Source organism: Triturus cristatus, chromosome 3_1, assembly GCF_964204655.1.
Source record: "Triturus cristatus chromosome 3_1, aTriCri1.1, whole genome shotgun sequence".
Lineage (NCBI taxonomy): Eukaryota > Metazoa > Chordata > Amphibia > Caudata > Salamandridae > Triturus > Triturus cristatus.
The window spans coordinates 847,727,228-847,748,863 of NC_140583.1; the positions used below are offsets into that span (position 1 = coordinate 847,727,228).

At 43.9% G+C, this 21,636-nt stretch overlaps 1 protein-coding gene across 1 annotated transcript in view; it reads left to right on the plus strand.

Moving 5' to 3' along the window:
• Positions 1-21,636, plus strand: part of CHN1 (chimerin 1) — a 365,572-nt gene that overhangs the window by 109,656 nt on the left and 234,280 nt on the right. The window contains exon 3 of the mRNA XM_085645250.1: positions 10,050-10,105. Within this exon, the coding sequence (XP_085501376.1) occupies positions 10,050-10,105 (56 nt within the window). The remainder of the gene's footprint in view (positions 1-10,049; positions 10,106-21,636) is intronic.

Genomic DNA, 21,636 nt, shown 5'->3' on the forward strand with positions numbered 1-21,636 from the left:
TGAAGCAATAGTATTCCAGGGAGACCGGTATCTCTCCCTCACCCCCCTCCCACCATTGATAGAGCTGCAGTACCCCGTCTCGTCTAAGAGGCAGACTCCTTACCATCCGTTTTGAGAGGCGCAGGTGGTGGGGGTGGTATCCTCCCGTGGTTCGAGCTTCGCGAACCTCCCTGCACTTACAGTTCAAATAAATATAAAGGGGGTATTCGTGGAACATCAAAGTATCACAAGGAAGCAAGAAGCCCAGGATGGCTGAAGCTGGCTGTTATCGGTCTTGTCCAAGACAACTACTAAAGATTGAATAGAGGCCCACCCCAGTGCAAAGAAATGGGGCGGCCTAACCATCTGCTCATGGACCATGGGATGCCTGCAGTCAAAAATGGAAGATGCCTCTGTAGTGGAAATTTTGAGCACATTTGATATAATAATGATACTGGAATCATGGGCTCAAATAGTATTCCTCTATCAGTGTTTATAGAGAACAGCAAACTGACACAGAAAAGTAGCTCTTTTGGAAGGGCAAAGGGCGGCCTGTCAGTTTACGTCAATTCTAATTTGCCTGCAAAAAACGTTGAGCTAACCACGGATTAACCTTGGATTTCGGCATTACTCCTGGATACCTCAGCAGCCAGGCAAGCCGATGGTGCTTGTAGATGTTTACATCAATCCAAAAAGGAAAGCTGCCACGGTTGATCAGTTTGTTGCAAGCATGCTACTGCTAAAAAACATATATGTCAACCATCATATATGCTAGCCACTGGAAATTCTAACCTAAATTTGTTTCATCAACCAAGTGAGGAGCATGTTGAGGCATTAGGGTCGCTCCCAGACCAAAGTTTGCCACGTTCTATACGAAGAGACAAGATCGGGGGGGAACTAGTAAGAGCGGGTGACCTGGGGATACACTGCCCACATACACTAGGTCATGTGACAAATCTGTCTCTTATTTAGATTACACAGTGGTTAACTATCAGCTATACAATCATATGGTGGATTTCAAAATCACCCACCGACAGATAAGTGACCCCCATCCACAAAAATTATCCATCAGGATTAACAGGTGCAACCACGAGCCAGCAGGGGCCTTGTTGGAAGATATCAGGTCTGAAAATCAAAAGCGTTTGAAGTGGAGTGCAAACTTTGTGAAAGTCCTGGCGGAAGACGCTGTGGAAACCTTAAGGGTGAACCTAATCCGATAACTGTTTGCGAAATCGTTACAGCCTATCTAACTTCTGAATACCCAGCCAAAGGTATGAATAAGTGAGTGTGCACAGGGCCCTGAAAAGCCCAGTAATGCAAAGATGAAAGCCAAAATCAACAGAACGCTTAGGCAATTACAGCACTCCCCAGAGGATTTAGAGTATGGAACAAACAAGAAACTTTATGGCTAAATAAATTTGTGCATGCCGCCAAGCTAAAAGACCCAAAACCAAAAATATTTGGAAGCTGATTAATGACATTGATAAAGGCCCAGGGGCAGCTTAATATGCAAATGTAAGCGAGGACGGCTGGCTAAAGCACTTAGTCACATTTTTTAGGAAATATGCACAATGTGTCTAGAGAAAATTTTCCCACTGAGCCTCTGGAGTATACTGCTTCTGCAATAAATACAATTATTAAATCTTATTCTGATGGATACATCTGCCAGTGGATTCCTCACCTTGTGAATATCCCCTGCGCCAGCACCATTTGGAAACTTTTGTAGCAGTCCACGCCGATGAGGTCGAAGAAGACGTCACAGAGGAACGGCTCCGCTCGCGACTCCGCTGACGTCACCGGCTCTATAAGAAGACCTCGTCGGCGTGATGACGTCAGTTCCCTTTTTCCCGTGCCGTCGAAGCCAACGGATTTCGGGAATCGCTGTTGTTAGCATCGTTGTTACTTTGTGTATTATCTAGATTTTCTCTGTTCTTTCTCGAGAATGTCGACAAGGAAGCCTTGCCGTGAGTGTGGCAAGCATGTCGATCACAGATCCACATGAGGACTGTGTGTGGTGTTTGTCATCAGACCACGACGTGGATGGCTGTTCCAGCTGCCGCAAGATGAGCACGAAGACTCTTAAGGAACGGGAAGCGAAGCTCTTCATTGCAAAAATGAAGAAGGAGAAGAGAGGGAGAAGGAGGTCAAGGTCTCAATTGAGGTCGGCGTCGAAGTCGACTTCCGGGCATGCTTCTCGAGCCAAGAAGCATAAGAAGAAGAGAAGACACTCGTCTCGACACCATTCGGACAAGAGCTCGGCTCCGAAGTCGAAATCACCAACTCGACGCCGGAAGGACCCTCCTGGTCCTTCATCGCCAGTGGCTTCCTTGACTCCGGCTTCACCGGTTCCGGCTCAGACTCCGACACCGGTTCCATCTCCGGCGCCGGTATCATCTCTGGCTCCATCTCCGGCTCCAGTTGAAGAACTTCAAGTCTCGGGTGAGCCTGCGACGCCGTTGATTCCACCGTCGGCTGGCCCGAGTCCGGTGATGCCTGACCAGTACCCTGCTTTCCCTGGACCAGGTCAGGACCCCTCGCATTATTTGAATGCTATGTACGGGGTGTTCGCTAGAGCCATGTACACCACTGGTGCACCTGCGGGTCCGATGGGTCCAATGGCGTTTAATTTAGGGGTGCCGCAAGTATATCCACAGGCCCCTTTCATGCTGTTCTTTCCAGCGACGCCGTCTTGGAATCTTCCGGCTCCGAGGACGTCGACGCCGCTTCCATCCTCACCGGCTCTGGCTCGACCTCGTTCGACACCGGCGGCTCCTGCAGATCCACGCTCGACGCTGTCGCCGTCGGATTTGAACACGGCGCCGCCGACGCCAATGATACTGATTCTGTCCAGAAGGGAAGCTCAGAGGGTTGTTGATGAGCGGAGGTACCTTCTGGAGGAAGCAGAAGAAGGAGAATTGGTAGAATCAGATGAAGTATTTGAGGAGCTTAAGGAAGCTAGTGGGTTGGATTTGTCTCCTGAGTGGGAGATTACTCCACCGTCGGACGAACCCTCTAAGGACGTTGCTCCTTATCATGCAGTTATCAGGAAGGCTGCAGAACTGCTTGATCTCCAGTTGCCAACTACGGAGTTTAAATCGAACATTTTAACTTAACTGAGGTATTACATTCTCCTACAGCAGCTTCAGAACCATTGCTTCCTTTTAATGAGGCCATTATTGACCCTGTGTTAGAGGTGTGGCGTAAGCCCTTTTCTGCTCCTGCGGTCTCTAAGACGGTTGCTAGGAGATATAGGGCAGCCCCAGGGGACCCTGAGTTTTTAACGTCACATCCTTCGTCTGAGAGCCTGGTGATTCAGGCAGCTTGTTCAGGAAAGTCCAAGTGTGCTTTTCCTCAGGTTCCGGGGGACAGAGAGGCTAAAAGGCTGGACCAATCAGTAAAAAAGGTATTTTCATCAGCCAGCATGGCCTTGAAGTCAACGAACGCCACTTGTCTTCTAGGACGCTATGTGCATGCGCTTATGGATTCTGCTAAGAAGCTGGCGCCTAAACTGTCTGAGGAGGATGGGGCTGGATTCAATGAGATCTTGACTGATGCCCAGGCGGCTGCACGCCAGGTGATCCAAAGTGGACTGGACATGGCGGATTCAGTGGCGAGGATCATGGGATCTTCTGTCGCCACCAGAAGGAGTGCATGGTTAAGATCTTCGGAGTTTTCACAGGATGTGCAATCAACTCTTTTGGACCTGCCATTTGATGGATCTGACCTGTTTGGTAAAAAGGCAGATGCTGCTCTGGAGCGTTTCAAAGAGAGCAAGGCGACGGCTAAATCTCTGGGCCTGCAATCTCAGTCGATGGAGTCTTTTAAAAGGTACAGAGGGTTCGGAAGGACATCCTTTCGATCCTATAGACAGACCCAGCAGCAGCAACAGCAGCAGCAAGGTTCCTCGTCTAGAGGTTTCAGAGGTAGAATCAGGGGTCGCACACGTGGCCGTCAGCTCTCCTCCTCCTCCTCTTCCTCCTCCTCAGCCCCTCCCACCACCGCAAAGCAGCCCTAGATCCGCCATTCCGGATCATGCTGGTCCTGTGGGGGGCCGGCTTACCCATTTTCTACAAGATTGGGAGTCTGTAACTTCCAGTTCTGAAGGTCCTTCGCCTGCTCGGTCTGTTCGCTTCCTGCATCCTGTTGGTCAACCATGCACGCTGGCACATGAGGGCGCTCCAGTGGTGCCTCTGCAAGCAGTGGTATCAGCACAAAGGAGATCTCAGGGAGTCTGTGAGGCTCTCCAGAGAAGCTGCAGCAGATCTGTCCTGGTGGAGCGTGGAGGGCAACCTGTCTCAGTAGAAGCTCTTTCATCTACCTCCATCGGTAGCCACGGTGATAATGGATGCATCCACCTTGGGGATCTGGGGGATCTGGAGATCAAGGGTCTTTGGTCTCCAGAGGAAAGTTTGCCTCACATCAACCTTTTGGAATTGAGGGCAATTCGTTTAGCACTCAAGGCCTTCCTCCCTTCCCTTCGCGGTCAGTCTGTTCAAGTCCTGTCGGACAACACTATCGCGATGTGGTATATAAACAAACAGGGAGGAGTGGGGTCTCTTTTTCTCTGCAAATCATCTGGCCGGGGTGCTGAACGTACGTGCAAACAGTCTCAGTCGGCAGTTCTCCACCGACCACGAGTGGAGGCTTCATCCGGAGGTAGTTCGTAACGTCTTTCGGATGTGGGGGAACTCCTCGGGTGGACCTGTTCGCCACTCACAAGAATGCTCACTGCCCGTCATTCTGCAGTCTCCAGTATCTGATGCAGGGAGCGTTGGGGGGGACGCGTTTCAGTTGAGTTGGGGCTCACGACTCCTTTACGCGTTTCCTCCCATACCCTTGATTCCTCGGGTTCTGAGGAAGATTCGCCAAGACTGGGCCCAAGTCATTTTGATCGCCCTGGATTGGCCAAGAAGGGTGTGGTTTACAGATCTTCTCCACCTCTCCTTGTGCCCTCTGCTCCGTCTCCCTCTGAGGGCAGACCTCCTCTCACAGTCGGAGGGGCAGGTTCTACATCCCCACCTCCAGAGCTTACACCTTCATGTCTGGAGATTGAACGGGGCAACCTGAATTATTTTTCTCTCCCGCCTGACGTGGTGGATGTAATTTTGTCTGCCAGACGTCATTCCACCAAATCTATATATTCCTATAGGTGGTCTAAATTTGTACTTTTGGTGTGGAGAGAAGTCAGTTGATCCTTTGAAGGCTCGTCTGTCTAACATTCTACAGTTTGCCCTTTCTCTTGCTCAGCAAGGCTTTGCTGTGGCCACTGTGAAGGGATACTTATCGGCTTTGTCGGCTTTCCTTTGCTTGCCGGATCAGCCGTCATTATTCAAATCACCTATTGTTCTTCGATTTCTTAAGGGTCTCACAAACAGGTTTCCTCCTACTCCCTTTATTGTGCCTCAATGGGATTTAAACCTTGTCTTGACTAATCTTATGGGTTCTCCCTTCGAGCCCTTGTACAAGTGTCCCTTGAGACTGTTGTCTTTTAAGACGGTTTTCCTCATTGCAATTACCTCGGCAAGGAGGGTAAGTGAGCTTCAAGCTCGTAGTTCAAAACCCCCGTTTTTGACCATCTGGGGCAATCCATTACCCTCCCTACCTTCTATCCTCCCCCTCACCCTTCCAAGGAGGAGGAGAGACTTCACCGCTTGGACCCTAAGAGGGCGGTGAGCTTCTACCTTGACAGGACAAAGGACTTCAGGGTTGATGACCAGCTCTTCATGGGCTTTGTTGGCTGCAGAAAAGGCCGAGCGGTGTACAAGCGCACCCTTTCCAGATGGATTGTCTTGTGCATCAAGATATGCTACTCTTTGGCGGGTAAGGAACCTCCAGAGGGTTTAAGAGCTCATTCCACTAGAGCAAAGAGGGTGTTCCTGTGGCGGACATTTGTAGGGCGGCAACTTGGGCCTCCCTCCACACCTTCGCAAAACATTATTGCTTAGACACCGAGGTGAGGAGGGACGGACACTTTACGCGTTCTGTCCATCAGGACTTTCTGGTATAGAAGGGTGGACACCCTCCTCCGGGAGTGGGGAGTGCTGTGGGAATCTATTCACAAGGTGAGGAATCCACTGGCAGATGTATCCATCAGAAGAACAAGTTACTTACCTTTGGTAACGCTTTTTCTGGTGGATACAGTATCTGCCTGTGGATTCCTCACTGACCCACTCGCCTCCCCATTGTCCATCCTTCTATACCTACAATTCTAATGATGGTGTTTCAAAATGTATTTGTTACTGTCAAAGGCATTGTGTTATTCTTTTGCCTTTCTATTTATTCTTCACACTGTGTGTGTTGCTTTGCATATCATGTACTGTGTATACTGTGTATATATTGCTGTCGGTCCGTCCGTGTGTCTCGAAGGCACGGAAAAAAGGGGCGGAACTGACGTCCTCACGACGACGAGGTCATCTTATGGAGCCGGTGATGTCAGCGGAGTCGCGAGTGGAGCCGTTCCTCTGTGACGTCGTTTTCGACCTCATCGGCGTGGACTGCTAGAAAAGTTTCCCAATGTTGCTGGCGCAGGGGATATTCACAAGGTGAGGAAACCACAGGCAGATACTGTATCCACCAGATAAAGTGTTACCGAAGGTAAGTAACTTGTTCTTCTGACTGTGCCCCTGGCCCAAACGTAATCCCTCAATCCGTCTTCAAAGAGCATACCTCGCGATGTGCCAACTTTTCGGTTAGCATGTTTAACACCATCTTGGTAGATGGTTCTATCCCGGGAAGTTGGAAAGGTTCAATCATACACCCAATTTTTAAGGAGGAGCCGCCTCATCCCCGGGCAATTACCACTTAATAGCATTACTGGAGGCAGACTTCAAGTATTTCTCAACCCTATTGCTTGATCATCTAGAGGCATGGGTGTCAAATACAACCAGACTGGGTTTACGAGGACGCAAGGTACGCTAGCTAACCTTATGGCTATATTACTAATCCTAAGTAGAGCAGAGGCCAGTAGAAAGTTTGTATATGTGTTTTGTGGATTATAAGTTAGCGTTCAACAGCGTCCCATGTAAAAAGCTATGGGCAAAGCTCCAGCAGTGGGGAATCCCACATAACCTCTTAAAGGCAATCAGGTTGCGTTATACGGATACCTGGGTCAAGATCAAGGTCAGCGATGGCACCCACTTGTTAAGAGAAGCGAGGACATCAATTGATCTTGAGCAGGGGTGTGTCCTTGCTCCAATCCTATTTAATTTATTCATTTCGAACCTTCCCCCAGTGTTAGATGAGTTGATATCACGTGCCTTGAGTCTTGGTAGCATACCGCTGTCGAACATCTTGTACGTATACGACCTGCTTCTGCTTAGTAACACCAGGGTAGGTCTGCACAGAGCAATCAATCGCTTGCCAACATATGCAGCAAAGAATGAGTTGAAGAGTAACCTTAAGAAAATGAAAGTCATCTTGCATCCTAAATCAACGCAAATGGTATCTTAACGGAGCTACGATGATAGACTGAGACATCGGCATAAGTCTATCTACGTGTTAAGGTAGACTCCAGGGCCTTGTGTGCTCCACAGAGGTAAGCGATTAGAGAAAAAGCTTTAGCCTTAAACTTTGCAGTCATAACCTTGGCAAAAACTCTTCGGGGGTACAACCTCCAACCACTGGTTGCAGTAATGAAGGCAAGACTGATGCCCTCCCTCTCATATGGAAGTGAAATGATGCTGGGCACGGAGGCCAGTCTACTGGACAAAATCCTAACAAAAACCTACAAAAAAGTTTTCCTGCTGCCGAAATCAGCATCGCCTGCACAAGTCAGACTGGAGTTCTTGCTGACAAGGCAGACTCTGGCCAGGCAAGGAAAGATTTGTTTAATGCTGCCACAAGCTGAGAGCTGCCATCGAGGGCTCGCTAGCCAGCCTGCTCTGTCTGAAATCAATCTCCAAAGAGGAACAGGTGTGTATAAAAAATACTTTGAGGATAGTATAAAAACTCTGGATGGGTGAGCTTTTATCTTTGGATATACCCACCCAAGTATTTAGAAGGATAGTAAATAAAAGTATTAATTTGAAAAGCTGAATAAGAGTACAAAGATCAGTAGCCAAACGTTCACATGGATGGCTGGTACTGAACTCCTACAACAACCAAAATGACCTCTGTATTTTAGAAGCTGCCTGCCCCCAGAAGATCAAACAGAAATGTATGTCTTTGAGGTTGGGAGAGATTCCCACCTTAGACTTTAATACCAAGATGGCAGGAAAAAGATCAACCGGGCGATGATATGGAATGTCATTGGTGCCATCAGTCAAATGAGTCACTGCTGTACATCCTATATATTTGCACTTTGTTGAGACCAACCGCGGAGGACCCTGCTAAAGAAGAAGTTTAAGGTAGTGGGGACTAGATCATGCAGATTGGCAGCAATAGCATCGCTGGTTCCAAGGAATACAATGCTTAACATCCGACTGGTGCAATTTTGGGATATTTCTAAGGACCTGGTTAAAGATAATATTTTTGCTGATCCTGGGGATATGGTGGTCATTTAATATAGGTTCCCCAAAGGGCTCCCATAAAGGGCAGGCTACCAGAGAGACCGACTTCCTCTAGTTCCTTTCCCGCCTTTCTGCTTCAAGGGCATGTGTCAAGCTCAAGTTTTATTGCCATTTGGCCTCCAGTGGTTTTATATACTGGGGATTGTGACAAGTTAGGTTTTTTAGAGGAAGGGAAACCTGCACCAATCAACAGGGATAAGTGGGAGGCACATTATGTGAGCACATATTACATCTTAGACACCATATAAGCCTTGTTGGCACTTTACGCGTTTAGTTGATCAGTTAGCCTACTCAATAGAAAGTTTACAGTTTGCACCCATCACTTTTTGTTCCCAGGATGCCATAAACCCCACTGCATTGTGTGGGTTTCAGTTATATTAAAAGATCTGATCTGTCACGCCTCTCAGCATTTTTATGAGTTTACTTGTTTGGTTAATCTGGTCAAGATACATACGTTTAAGCATTTGCCACTTTATGCGCCTTTTGGCACATTGGGGTAATGATCAGGAAGCCCTGCGAAGAGAAGCAGGTAAGCACTTTATGAACAGTAGGCACTTTGGGCTCACAACAGCGGTGGCACTCTGGGCAAGCGGAGTCGGCCATGTATTTTACGTTATTATTATTATTGTCTGTAAATTGGTTTTTATTGGTGTAATGCTTATTGCATATTTTAATATGTTTATGGTTTTAATTAAATATTAAACTAACATTTGACTGACTCAGTGCAAGACTGTCTTCCTAGAACTCTGTTATTTCAATAAATAGCCACATTTAAGAATTTGCACAGTTGCACAATGAACTTTGACCCTTAACAAGATGTTCGTTTTCTATTCAATTTTGATGTTCCTCTTAATATGATATCAAAGTTGTTTTGGAAAAGTGGAACAAGATGAATTTTGCACACTTGTACAGTGACTTTTATAATTTATGAGGACTTCAGTATATTATCCCTATCTTAATGGCTTTTTATGGAAACCATGAGAAACCAGTATGTAAATGAAAAGACTGTTTGGAAAATGTTGTATTTTATTGTTAATTAATTTTTGGGATTGTATTATTAGTGCAATGGTTTTAATTAACTATGCACTCACAAATAATCTTGAAACTTTGCAGTCATCACACCCAAGATGAGACGATCAGTTAAAATCTTTGAATTCGTCTTTATCAAACGTCCAGTAATGATCCATTGTTTTATGTTTTTATAATAGGTTTATTAATTAATTCTACTATGATATTTTATGTATGTTAATATGTTGTCTTGGTGTAATGGTTTTAAAAGACTGAACACTTGAACAAACTAAACAGTTAAGATCTTTATGTGAAGTGCAGTAGCGAGAAGTTACATTAAAAAGTAAGGGCAATGTTTGAATGTCATTTAATTGAGTATAAATAATGCTAAGACATTGGCATGGATCTGTTTTTAAAATCACACTTGTTTTATTAAAATGTAAAACCTATTGTGGAATTCACTTTTAAAAAGGTGTTTAAATGTGCAGAATTGTACCAAGATACTGTTACAGCTTTTCTGTAAATTCAGTTTATATTTTTTCTATTTGTTATCAGTATATCAGTTGCAACAGGAAGCACCTCATCCTCGACGGATCACCTGCACTTGTGAGGTCGGTATCTGCAAGTTTGAAAATGTTATGTAGTAAAACCTGTGCCACTGCAATACAGTTTAATTTTACCTGTTACCTATAATTTCTTTTACATTTCTTCTTTCTACCTCTCATCCACTTCAGTACACTCCTAACTGGATCAGCCACCACATTACACCTTTCACACTTGCTTTCATCTTCCATTTTCTTTATTGGCCTATCTCCTAGTGTCTGTGCATACGATCCTCAATGTGTTGCTACTCTCATGCATTCATCACCTTCAAGTCAGTTCTCAAATGTTTCTCTACTTTCATATCTACTCTTGCCCGCTACATTTCATGAAACTTCAGATGTGACCTGCCATTTGAACAGAAGGCAACGATAAGTACTTGCCTTCTTCCTGAATTCATTTGTGCTCACTGATGCAGACACACCTGATGTGTAATGTAAGGTATTGAAGAGAGAGAAGTTGGAACAACGCTGGTAGGGTACCCAAATACCTTGTCTATCATTTACAAGCAGAATGGACTATTTGTCTTGCTGGAAAATCTGGACCTTGTGTGCATGTTATAGACTGATCCTTAATATGTAAACTCCATACAACACTCCATTCTTGAGTTCATGGGTGGGAGAGGAGGAGAACCGTTTTGTGATTGTGACACTTGATTGGATCAGACGAGTGATCCTGCTGCCTAGTAGTATGTATAATTGTGTGTATATATATTCACTGAGAAAACCAAAGGTTACAGGGACGTATTACAACAAGATCAAAAGAGCAGCGAGTCCTAATGAACCGCACTTCCCTCTTGTCCCAGAATAAGTAATTCTCAAAACAGTCTTTTAGGTGTGCACACCCTGTAAGCCCCCGCTGCTCAAACATGAGACCATATGGCAACAATGTAAGGAAAAACACAAATAGTAGGGCACCAACTGCAAATGTTCATGCAAAATAGTCCCAACCAGAGTATAACTTATTCCATATCTTCCTTATTTTGCTTGTATAAAAGGACTCCAAATGTTACAGTAAACAACACAGCCAACACGTTTAGTTCTCAGATGTGAACTTCTTCATAGCTGTAACATAATAAGTACAAACATATTTATACTTAAATATGAATAAACATATAGGACATGACATATAGAGTGCAGAATAAACATCTAAAAAAAATAAAATGAACATTACATAACCCTCAAGGAAAGAAAAATCCAACATACATTAACTTATTACATTTAATTTCAGATCACATTAAAGCCATTATGTAAACTTCACCGGGGGTAACAAACAGAAGGGTCACCCATATGGCATCACGTACGATATGGGTTACAAATATATACATGAATCTTAGAATATTCATCATTAGATTGGTTTACGACTTCAACATATATGTATGATACAATCAACAAAACTAAAGACTATGGGAAAGTAACAAGTGAAGGCGATAAAAATGGTTAACAATAATAAAACCATTTACGGCATGCTTCAATTGTCTTCATAATTCAGATCATATTATGTTGCACAGAATTGAAAAGAAGAGCGAAAGGAGAAAAGCATGGTAAAGATAATAAAAATAGTAAATCACTTGTGCAAAATATCACAACATATTACTCCAAAAGTCCAACTATCCATCTCATTAATGAATACATGTATTGCAATAATGATTGAAATTACATACCATTTACATTATATATCATTTAATCACATATCAATTCCTTGATTCTACGCTCCGCCATTAGAAAATACAGTTCATATGTGGACGGGATCACCGTTATGTTTCGAACCCAAGGTCCTTCATGGTTCAGGCTAATCCGCCCACATAATTGACACCTGATAACATAATATGTGGGCAGTGTGAATTACTTTGTAGAAAGGAGTATCGTGATAACAATGACAACCAAAAGGAGACATCAAATATATGCATGAAGAGCATAAGGTAAAACGAAGAAAGGAAAAAGTATCAAATATGGTATCCACCAGACAAGGCTACAATGCTCAGACCATACTTCAGACGGCTACACTCATAACATGAAAAAGGCATCCATTACAATGTGTTTGAATAGTGAGTACCCAAAACCAATAGACCACAAAAGACACAGGACACATCAGGCACCCACATATCCTAACGAGATGTAGCACATCACCATTTATTAGCATCGCTACTTAAAAAACTATTACAGTGTATCCAGTGCGTGAATGCCACAAACAATGACAGCAAATATTAAACTCCCCGCCACTTAACGTAGGGCAGTGTGCTGCTATCTTATGCCAGTGCACATTGTATTATTGCGTATTCAACCGGCACAAATGGCGTGTCTCAGCCATTTGTATCGCTACAAACGCACCCCAGTGTATATTGTGTATCCTATGTCATTGCAAGCCAACCCATATTAACGCAACGCAGCATGTCGCCATTTGCTAACATCCTAATAACCCATCAAAATAGATAAACCTGGCACGAGCGTTGCATGTTATTTTCATGCATAATGCATAGCCCTCTGTAATCTGGCCCCAAAAAATAAAACAATGACTGTATTTAAACAAATTTGAATTGCAGCCCGAACAGACACCCACACCACCCCACAAGGCCGGTTATGTTTGATAGAGTAGGTCACACCGCCGGCGACTTCTATTCTGTTACACACAACTGTTAAGTCTTGAGCAGTTGTTTTGCTCAACATTTCACACATAAGCTGCAGTCTAACACCTAAAATAGCCACGGTGTTGGTAAGCAACTTAAATGTCAACATGATCTTACCACTGGCCGTAAGCTGCTTCACGCAAGTCTTGGCAGAAAAGAGACAAGCCTGCCGGACTTGCCCTTTTTTTATATAGACAACCATTAATCAAACTCTTTGCACCTGAAAGTACCCGCCCCGGGTTTTGCAAACGGACCAGACATTGTTGAAAAGCTGTATCATATCCCATCGGAGCCTATTGTTATCAATTCTTCAAAGATGAAGCGAAGTGGCGAAACCAATGCGGCGTCCCGCATGTCGTTCCTGTCGCATCGCCTTTTTTGTAAACAAAATTAAATCAGAAAAGTGGATGGACCATATCCAAACAATATTACTGATCCTGCACCGCCATAACATTCCGTATAATATACGTACCCTTGCGTAACTATAACTTGTGCCCATGCCATGCACATTTTCCAAATGTTGCACTGATATTATCAATGATGTCATAGATGATGTCATGACTGATGTAATATGTGGGTAATTGGCAGCGCATGGCGAGGGCACGAGCTATAGTTACCTTAGGGCACGAGTTATAGTTTCATAGGATAACTATTTCTGCTGAATGTCTATGGTTTTATGTGTGTAAAATCTGAACTGAACTATAACGTCCCTGTAACCTGTGTTTTTTTTGTGTGAATTTTTATGGTTTTTTTAAATTCTATTTCCTAACAGTAAGGTCCCTGTAACCTTTGTTTTATATAGTGAATTTTTATGTTTTTATCATGCTATTTCCTAACTATAATGTCTCTGTATCCTTTTTTTTTTTTCAGTGAGTTTGTTTGTTTTAACATAAAAGTAATTTTTAATTACCATACGTTAATCCAACTGCTGCCGTGCATGGCATGTGGCTGTCCGCGGTTGGCACAACAACCAACCCCGCAGTGACCAACCCGTGTATGCAACTAGCCCCCTGCTGTGCACTGCATTTGACCAACCCCCCCAAAGACAGCCAACTTGTGGGCCCCTGGGTGTGTAAGTTGCTGTGTCGGTCTGTGAGTGCATGTGTCACTAGCTGTAGAAGTGTGTCCGAGTGGGTGTGTGAGCGCCTATGGGGGTCTATGAATGGTTCTCCCAGTCTGTAAGTGGGTGTGTGAGTGGCTGCACGAATTAAAGAAATAGGTGTGTGAGTGGTTTCTGGGTCTCTGACTGGGTGTGTGAGTGGTTGTGTGGTTGTGTGGTTGGAATGTTGGTGTGTGGGTGTGTTAGTGGATCTCTTGGTCTCTGAGTGGATGTATCAGTGACTATATGTATGGGTGAGTGGCTGTATGAGTGAAAAAAATGGTTGTGTGATTGGTTTCTGGGTCTCTGACTGGGTGTGTGAGTGTTTTTCTGGGTGTGTGAGTGGGTTTGTGGTTGGAATGTTGGCATGTGAGAGCCCATGTAGGTGTGTAAAAGGTTCTCTGGGTCTCTAAGTGGATGTATCAGTGGCTGTATGGGTGTGTGAGCGGGTGTATGAGTGGCTTTATGGGTATGTGTGAGTGGGTGTATGACTGGTTGTGTGGATGTGTCCTTCGCTGAGTGGTGTGTAATTGGCTGTATGGGTGTGTCAGTAGTTTTGCTGTATTGGTGTGTGAGTGGGTCTGTGAGTGCCTGTGTGGGTCTGTGAATGGGTATGCAAGTAGCTGTATGGATGTGTACGTTGCTGTGCAAATGGATGTGTGAGTTCCTGTTTGGGTCTGTGAGTGGGTGCGTGAATGGTTCTCTTGGTCCCTGAGTGGATGAATCAATGACTGGATGTGTGTGTGTGTGTGTGTGGGTGTATGGATGTGTGAGTAGGTTTGTAAGTGGCTGTATGTGTTTTTTAATTGGGATCTGGCACCCCACATCCGCTGCTGAGTCACAAAGGGGGGCCATGCCGACTGTATGAGTATGTGGTGAGTGGGTGTATATGTGGCTGTGCAGGTCTCTGAGTGGCATGTGAGTGACTGTATGGGTGTGTGAGTGGGTGTGTCAGTGGTTTTGCTGTATGGGTGTGTCAGTGGCTGTGTGGGTCTGTGAGTTGGAGTGTAAGTGGCTGGGTGTATACATGGCTGTGTGTGTGTCTGTTTGGGGTCTGTGAGTGGGGTTCTATGGGTAGTTTTATGGATCTCTGGGTGTATGTGTTGTTTTAATTGGGTCCAGATCCATGGATCTGCACATATTCACACTGGGGGTAGAGCTGAGCTCCACAGTGGTTAAGCGGACCCTCGCACACCACAAACAAAACATTTTGGGAAATTTCTTGCTCATGAGGGGTCCCTCACAGACCCCTCCATCAGTCCCATGGGGTCAGGATACCTCTATCTTGACCCCTTATAGCCTATCCCCCCCCCAGGAACCATGTCCCGATTCACAAAATGGCAGCCACAACATTTCTCTCAGGTTGCGGCCAGCCAATCATTGCTGTTGGTGCGTGGATCTATTTCTCTAGATATACATAAATCTTTTTTCTTTAGTAACTTTAAAACAGATTTACACCAAATACAATAAGCACTCTTTCTTGTCCAAGATCTAGCTTTCTGCCAAATTTGGTGTAAATCCGTCCAGTGGTTCGGGCAGTAGTCTTGTCTAAAATCCCTACGGGAAATTGCATGGGGAAAATGCTTTTTGGGACCCCTTTTTTCTCGGCCCCCGCTTGACAAATCACCCTGAAACTTTCCAGACAGCAGCTGAAGTGAGTGGCAAACAAATTTTGGAAATGTTGTGAAGATTCGTCAAACTGCACCAAAGTCATTAGCAAAACAAAAACGCTTTTCCTATGGAAACTAGGTCCTAACTATAACTACCTACTGATAGAAGTGTCTGTCTGTCTGTCTGTCTGTCTGCCTGCCTGCCTGCCTGCCTGCCTTATATATACATACATTCACCCGACAGCTTAAATAGCAAAGTCAGACAGTGGAGACCGATTGTCCCCAGGAGAATGTAGAAATCTTTTGATTCTATCGGACACAAGTGATAAAGAAGTAAAGTGCAACGAAAAACAATGCAGTTACTAAGATGCCAAAAGAATAGGTTCTCAAAAGAGGATCACAGTTTTGGGTATTATGGGATCATAAATTAATAGCAACACAAAAAGATGATGGACAGAATGCTGAGCATGGTCAAACATTCACCCCCAGTCACAGCTCTGGGTTAGGTTAAATCCATTGTTTGTTTGCTCACCATGCCACCCCAGTTTGGATCCAGCCATATGCAAATCAGTCTTGACCCTGCTCCCCATGGGAACAGTCCATCCCGAACTGCCAGGCCAGGTCCTCCCTGGACCAAAAAGATGCATCTTGGGGCCGGTTTCAGGGTTCTACTTCTCTTCAGCCAGGGTAGCTAGAATCCAGTGGCATAGCCAGCACGGGACACAATTCTGGGCATACCCTTCCTACTTAGGGCGACTGTAGAAGCACTCAAAGATAATGGACAGAATGCTGAACATTGTCAAACATTCACCCCCAATCACAGATCTGGGTTAAATCCATCTTTTTTTTTTGCTCACCATTCCACCCCAGTTTGGACCTAGCCATATGCAAATCGGTCTTAACCCTGCTCTCCATGGGAACAGTCCAGCTCGAACTGCAAGGGCAGGTCCTCCCTATACTGGAAAACAAGCATCTTGGGACTGGCTTCAGGGTATCGCCCCTCTTCCGCTAGAGTAGCTTTAATTCAGTGGCATAGCAAGCATGAGACCCACCTCTGGGCATACCTTTCCCACTTAGGGCGACTATAGCAACACAAAAAGATGATGGACAGAATGCGGAGCATTGTGAAACATTCACCCCCAGTCACAGCTCTGGGTTAAATCCATAGTTTTTTTGCTCACCGTGCCATCTCAGTTTGGACCCAGCCATATGCAAATATGATCCTGCGCCCCATGAGAACAGTCCAGCCCGAACTGCCAGGCCAAGTCATCCCTGGACCGGAAAACAAGCATCCTAGGACTAGTTTCTGGGTTTCATCCCTCATCAGCGAGGCAAACTTGAATCTAGAGGCATAAAGAACACGGTACCCACATCTAGGCATATCCTTCACACTTAGGGCAACTATAACAACACAAAAAGATGATGGACGGAATGCTGAACATTGCCAATCATTCACCGATCTATATAGATATTAAGACAGCCTCACAAAGAAATAATGGTTTCTTGATTGACACACATAGAACCTCACCTTCCGAAGAAATCCAAAATAAGGTTCGGCCTGATGAGTATTAGAATGTGAAGGATCACAATTCTAATCAATATGATGGTTTTTAATAAGATTGTTGGCATGAGTGGAATCACAAGAAAAATAATGACGTGACTTTCACTTAAAAAATTCACTGTCAGTGGAAATATTAAATATGAAGAGGGGCATTCTGTGTTTTTCTACTGGAGATTTTATACCTACTCTTAATTTCTTGCCTATGGCACATATTCCTAAATTCATGACAACGTGAGTTAGAATACCATGAATTTTTAACATTCTGTCTTTGGGATTAAAGTATCTAATGCTGAGGATGCAGTTCTTGTGGTTATTGTTTTTTCTTCAAAGTGAAAGGTTAGTTTGGTCCTCAAAAATATGTGAGGTTAAATTATCAGACATAGCAGTCAATATATCAATATTTTTAACTTGAAAACAATTTATTAATATTCAAAGTTGACAAATAAGACATTCTGCCAGATAGCAGTAATACCCATCAAATTACTATATTGAAAGAAATATCTCCTTGATAAATCAAATCTACGTACCATCACGTCATATCACTATTACATTCAAGAAGAAAATATTGACGCCTCGAACCATTCACTCCTCATCCACACCCACACCCATCTGACATATTGAAAAACAACCAGAAATAGCCCATTAAATCCCATGACCTCAGTTTGCTCTAGGTAAAGTTGGCAGTATGAGATTACTATGTGTTATTGTTTGTGTTACCAAACCTGGTCTCTTATTAGTCTGTTCCAGACAGCGCCCAGTTCTTTAGGATGGCCCATCAGTGTTCCCCACATGCTTCTGAGTGTCCTAGAAGCACATGATATGGCAAACATAAGTTTCTCAATAGCAAGGACAATTCACAGCTTAAGGTGCCCTTGTGCAAGTGAAGAGGATGGCTTCTCCTCCACAGAGTGGCTAATAGCTGCATGGCTTCTATCAATTATTGTCTGAGCTAGGTCATGTCTGCCTTAGATGGAGCCTCAGCCTAACTTTCTCAAAGTACCAAAAGCTCCACCTCTGCCGATTCTTTGACGGAATACCCCAGGATCTCCTTAGTGTGGCTGAACCCGTTCCAAAGCCCATTCGCTCTTAGGCAACTCCAAAAGGCATATATAGTGAAGCCTCCTTCCCCAACATCGCTTAACCGGATCCTGACAACCCTGGATATATACAGTTGATCATCTGTGGGGTTATAATGACTTTGTAGCATGTGGGATGTCACCCTTTAACATGTCCGATTTCTGTCTGCCTAGGATAAGTTCCCATGACCTCTGATAGTCCCATTGTGTGTGGTTCCACTTCTTCATCAATTTGTAGATGGTTGTAGTGACTCCTTTCAGGTACTCCAGTCGGTCGTTGTTGGGATGGTAATTTCCCCTTCATTGAAATCTGGCATGTACTTTGCCCTGAGTACCCAACTGCATGTGAAACTGGTATACCTACTTTTATTTTGCAGAAGATGGTAGATTAATCTAATATGTGCACAGAGGCGTAGGCTTGTCCAAGACCGTGCAAGGTCCACGACCTGTTCTGTGGCCTAAAGAGGGGCACAAAGCATGCCCTCATAGAGACAATGGACTGCAGTCCCCGATGTATCACCTAAGGCTTTGGCAGCAGCGTACTTTGTTAGTGGTTTATAGTTTGAGGGAGTGGTCTACTACACAGGATCGGGGGTAGTGTTATCCTCCTCAAGAGTAAATCAGGTTATGTGCAACTTATCGAACATAATTGTCAATGAAACAAGTTGCATAAGCCAAGAAGTACGCCTTCTTGAGTCGGCAGCAAATTGTAAACCATGAAGGGGTATTAAGAAATGTAAAAGATATTACAGAAGGCAACAATATAGTCAGTCAGTCGAGGATATTTATTCTACTGATTCAAGCCAAAAAAAGCACAGAATAAAACAATACAATCATAAAAATACATAGAATTATTAAAAACATAATTAAAACTGGATCAAATCCAATTCCTAGGGTCACAAAGGTTCATAACAGCAGGAACATTCATCACACAGCCCCATATAGGTTTCTAATCTTGCACAGTGAGTACAATTTAAAACTACTGCACAGAGATCCAACTCACACAGTTGTAGCAAATAAAACAGCACTTCTCCATGAGATCTGATTATGAATGAACGGAGAATTGGTCTCCAGAAGCGCTTCGAAGGATGGGAAAATAAATGACAAAATAGGGTCAAGTGCATAGTGATTTGCTTTGATAAGTCATTGCATGGGTAATTTGGCAAAGGTGTATGCCAGTGGTTTTCCTTGGGAAAGGCAACTAATAAGTAAAGAAGATTAGTCCTGAAATGGTGTAGGTAAATAATATTGATGCAGCACAAGTGGACATAAGCCCTCTCAAATTAAATTAAGGGTAAGGAGTTTAGCTTTCTCCAAGTATGAAAGAAAAGTTCTCAGAGACAGGTAAGGTGATTCGCAAAGTGAGTCTGACTTTTCTCCAAAATGAGTCCTTTTTATAGGAAAATACATAGTAAAAATCATACTGTCAGCATAAGGTGAGCAAAATGTTACATAACACCATCCCCTAAATGAATAATTAGTCACCTTTTGACCCAGTGCCATCGGATGTGACAAGACCAATATAATAACATACAGAACAATTAGACTTATGAAATGAATAGGCCCACTGTGTTAGGACAGGAAGAACCTTGAACAGTTACATTTGAGAGGAAAGCTTCCTCCAGAGTTTGCCTAGAGCAATGCATTATTACAAAACATTTCATTTGTGGACATTTTGATGCATGTGGAGGGAGAAGAAATGAAAACATGGTCAAATTTAAATTCAAGATTGAAGTCTGAGCCTAATTTGGCCACGCTAAGAAAACATCGTTCTATGAAGTGGAACACATTTATTTTCTTTGCAAATCATTCATAAAACTAAATAGATTTGATTTATTAATTAAAAATCGACTCTAATGCATGTGTACATTGTAGCTAGTGGCATCCATCCGTTTTGGATGCTCCTGGTTTGGTCTGAAACAATATGGATCATGAGAACAGCTTTCCCAGACAGTGCGAGTATATTGCCTGCAAGTGTATTGCCTGCATTCCTGAGATAGTCAGTCGACCCTGTGTTATAAAAATGAAGACTATTGCCCAATATCATGCGGTTCTGATTAATGCCCGTTCCTTACAGAAACATGCAGATAACATCTTTGACTTGTTGTCGGAGGACATTCTGGATATATTATTTGTGACTGAGATTTGGCTATGTGACTTTTCCAACCCCGCCATCGCCATTGCTGTCCCTAATAGCTTCAAGACATATAAGCAAGATCGCCGTTCCGGGAGGGGCAGTGGGCTAGCCCTGATTCTTAGGGTTGACTGGAAATGCCAATCTTTCAAGATAAGAGGACCTGTTTGGGGCTGAAGCAGTGGGTTTCTGTATTACTCTATCTTACTAGCAATCGTTGGCAGGAGCATTAAGTTATAGACCGCCAGGGAAGGCTGGTTCATTTTTTAATTCCTTACATAAGGCGGTTGCACATTTAGCCCTGAGATACTCACATTTTTTGCTCTTCTGTGACATCAGTTTGCACATGGATATTGGGGAAGACAGTGAGGTAAAGGAGTTTAGAGAATTTGTCTCTTCCTTAGACCTCATCCAATATGTGGTCAAACCTACCCACCAAGCTGGGCATGTTCTAGACCAGGTGGTCTCAAATATTATTTTGCAAACCGAGAGCCCTATTCCTTGGGTCTGGTCAGACCACCTCTCGATTAAGTTTTTGTGGCAGCTTTCAGTTAAAGTGCACCCATCTTCTGCCAGATTGTCGGGAGTTTTGAGAGCATTTCACAGGATACTGCCCATGGAGTGTATACGCTCCTTAGAAAAAAGTAGTCCTACTCTCTCAAGTTTGATTGAGAAAGATGGCAAAATGTTTGACAACTGTAACGGAGCCTCCCTTGGTTCTCTGATAGCCTCATGGAAGGGGAAAAAAGGTGTAAAGTACAAGAAAGGAAATGGAGGAAGTATTGCAATATGAAGCATAGATAATCTTACAAAATTGCTCTGAAGAAATATCACGCAGCAATAAGAACTGCTAAACAAGTATGTCTTGTAGACCAAATTGAAAGAGCAAGGAACAAGGCTAGAGAATTTTTTTTCTATTGAGAACTTCGTCACCGGTAACTAGTGACAGGTCCCATCAGCCCTCGATGGAGTGGTGTGAATAGTTAGCCAGCTATTTCCACACTAATGTCTTAGGTGTTCAAGCCAGCTTATCCTCCAGCGTGTGTCTGGATGAAGATTTGCGGGCCTTGTACTAGCCAGTACAGTCCACTCTTCTAATGCAACACTTGCTAGCTTTGTCCCCATTTCAATGGAGAGATCATTGACAGCCATGGATACTCTTAAATTTGACTCCCCATCAGACCCGTGCAGACCCAACCTGTTGGCTTCTGTGGACTCTATCCTCAATCCTCTGGCGAATATGATACTAAACACGTCACTAGCAACAGCTAATGTTCCTTGTCCTTGGAAATGAGCAAGGATTCTGCCTTTGGTGAAGAAACAGTCTGTTGATCCTAGTATTCCATCTAATTACAGGCCAATTTATCTGCTGCCAGCTTTATCAAGTTGACAAACATGTGAATCAACAACTTTTCTTTTACCTGGAATCCAATAAC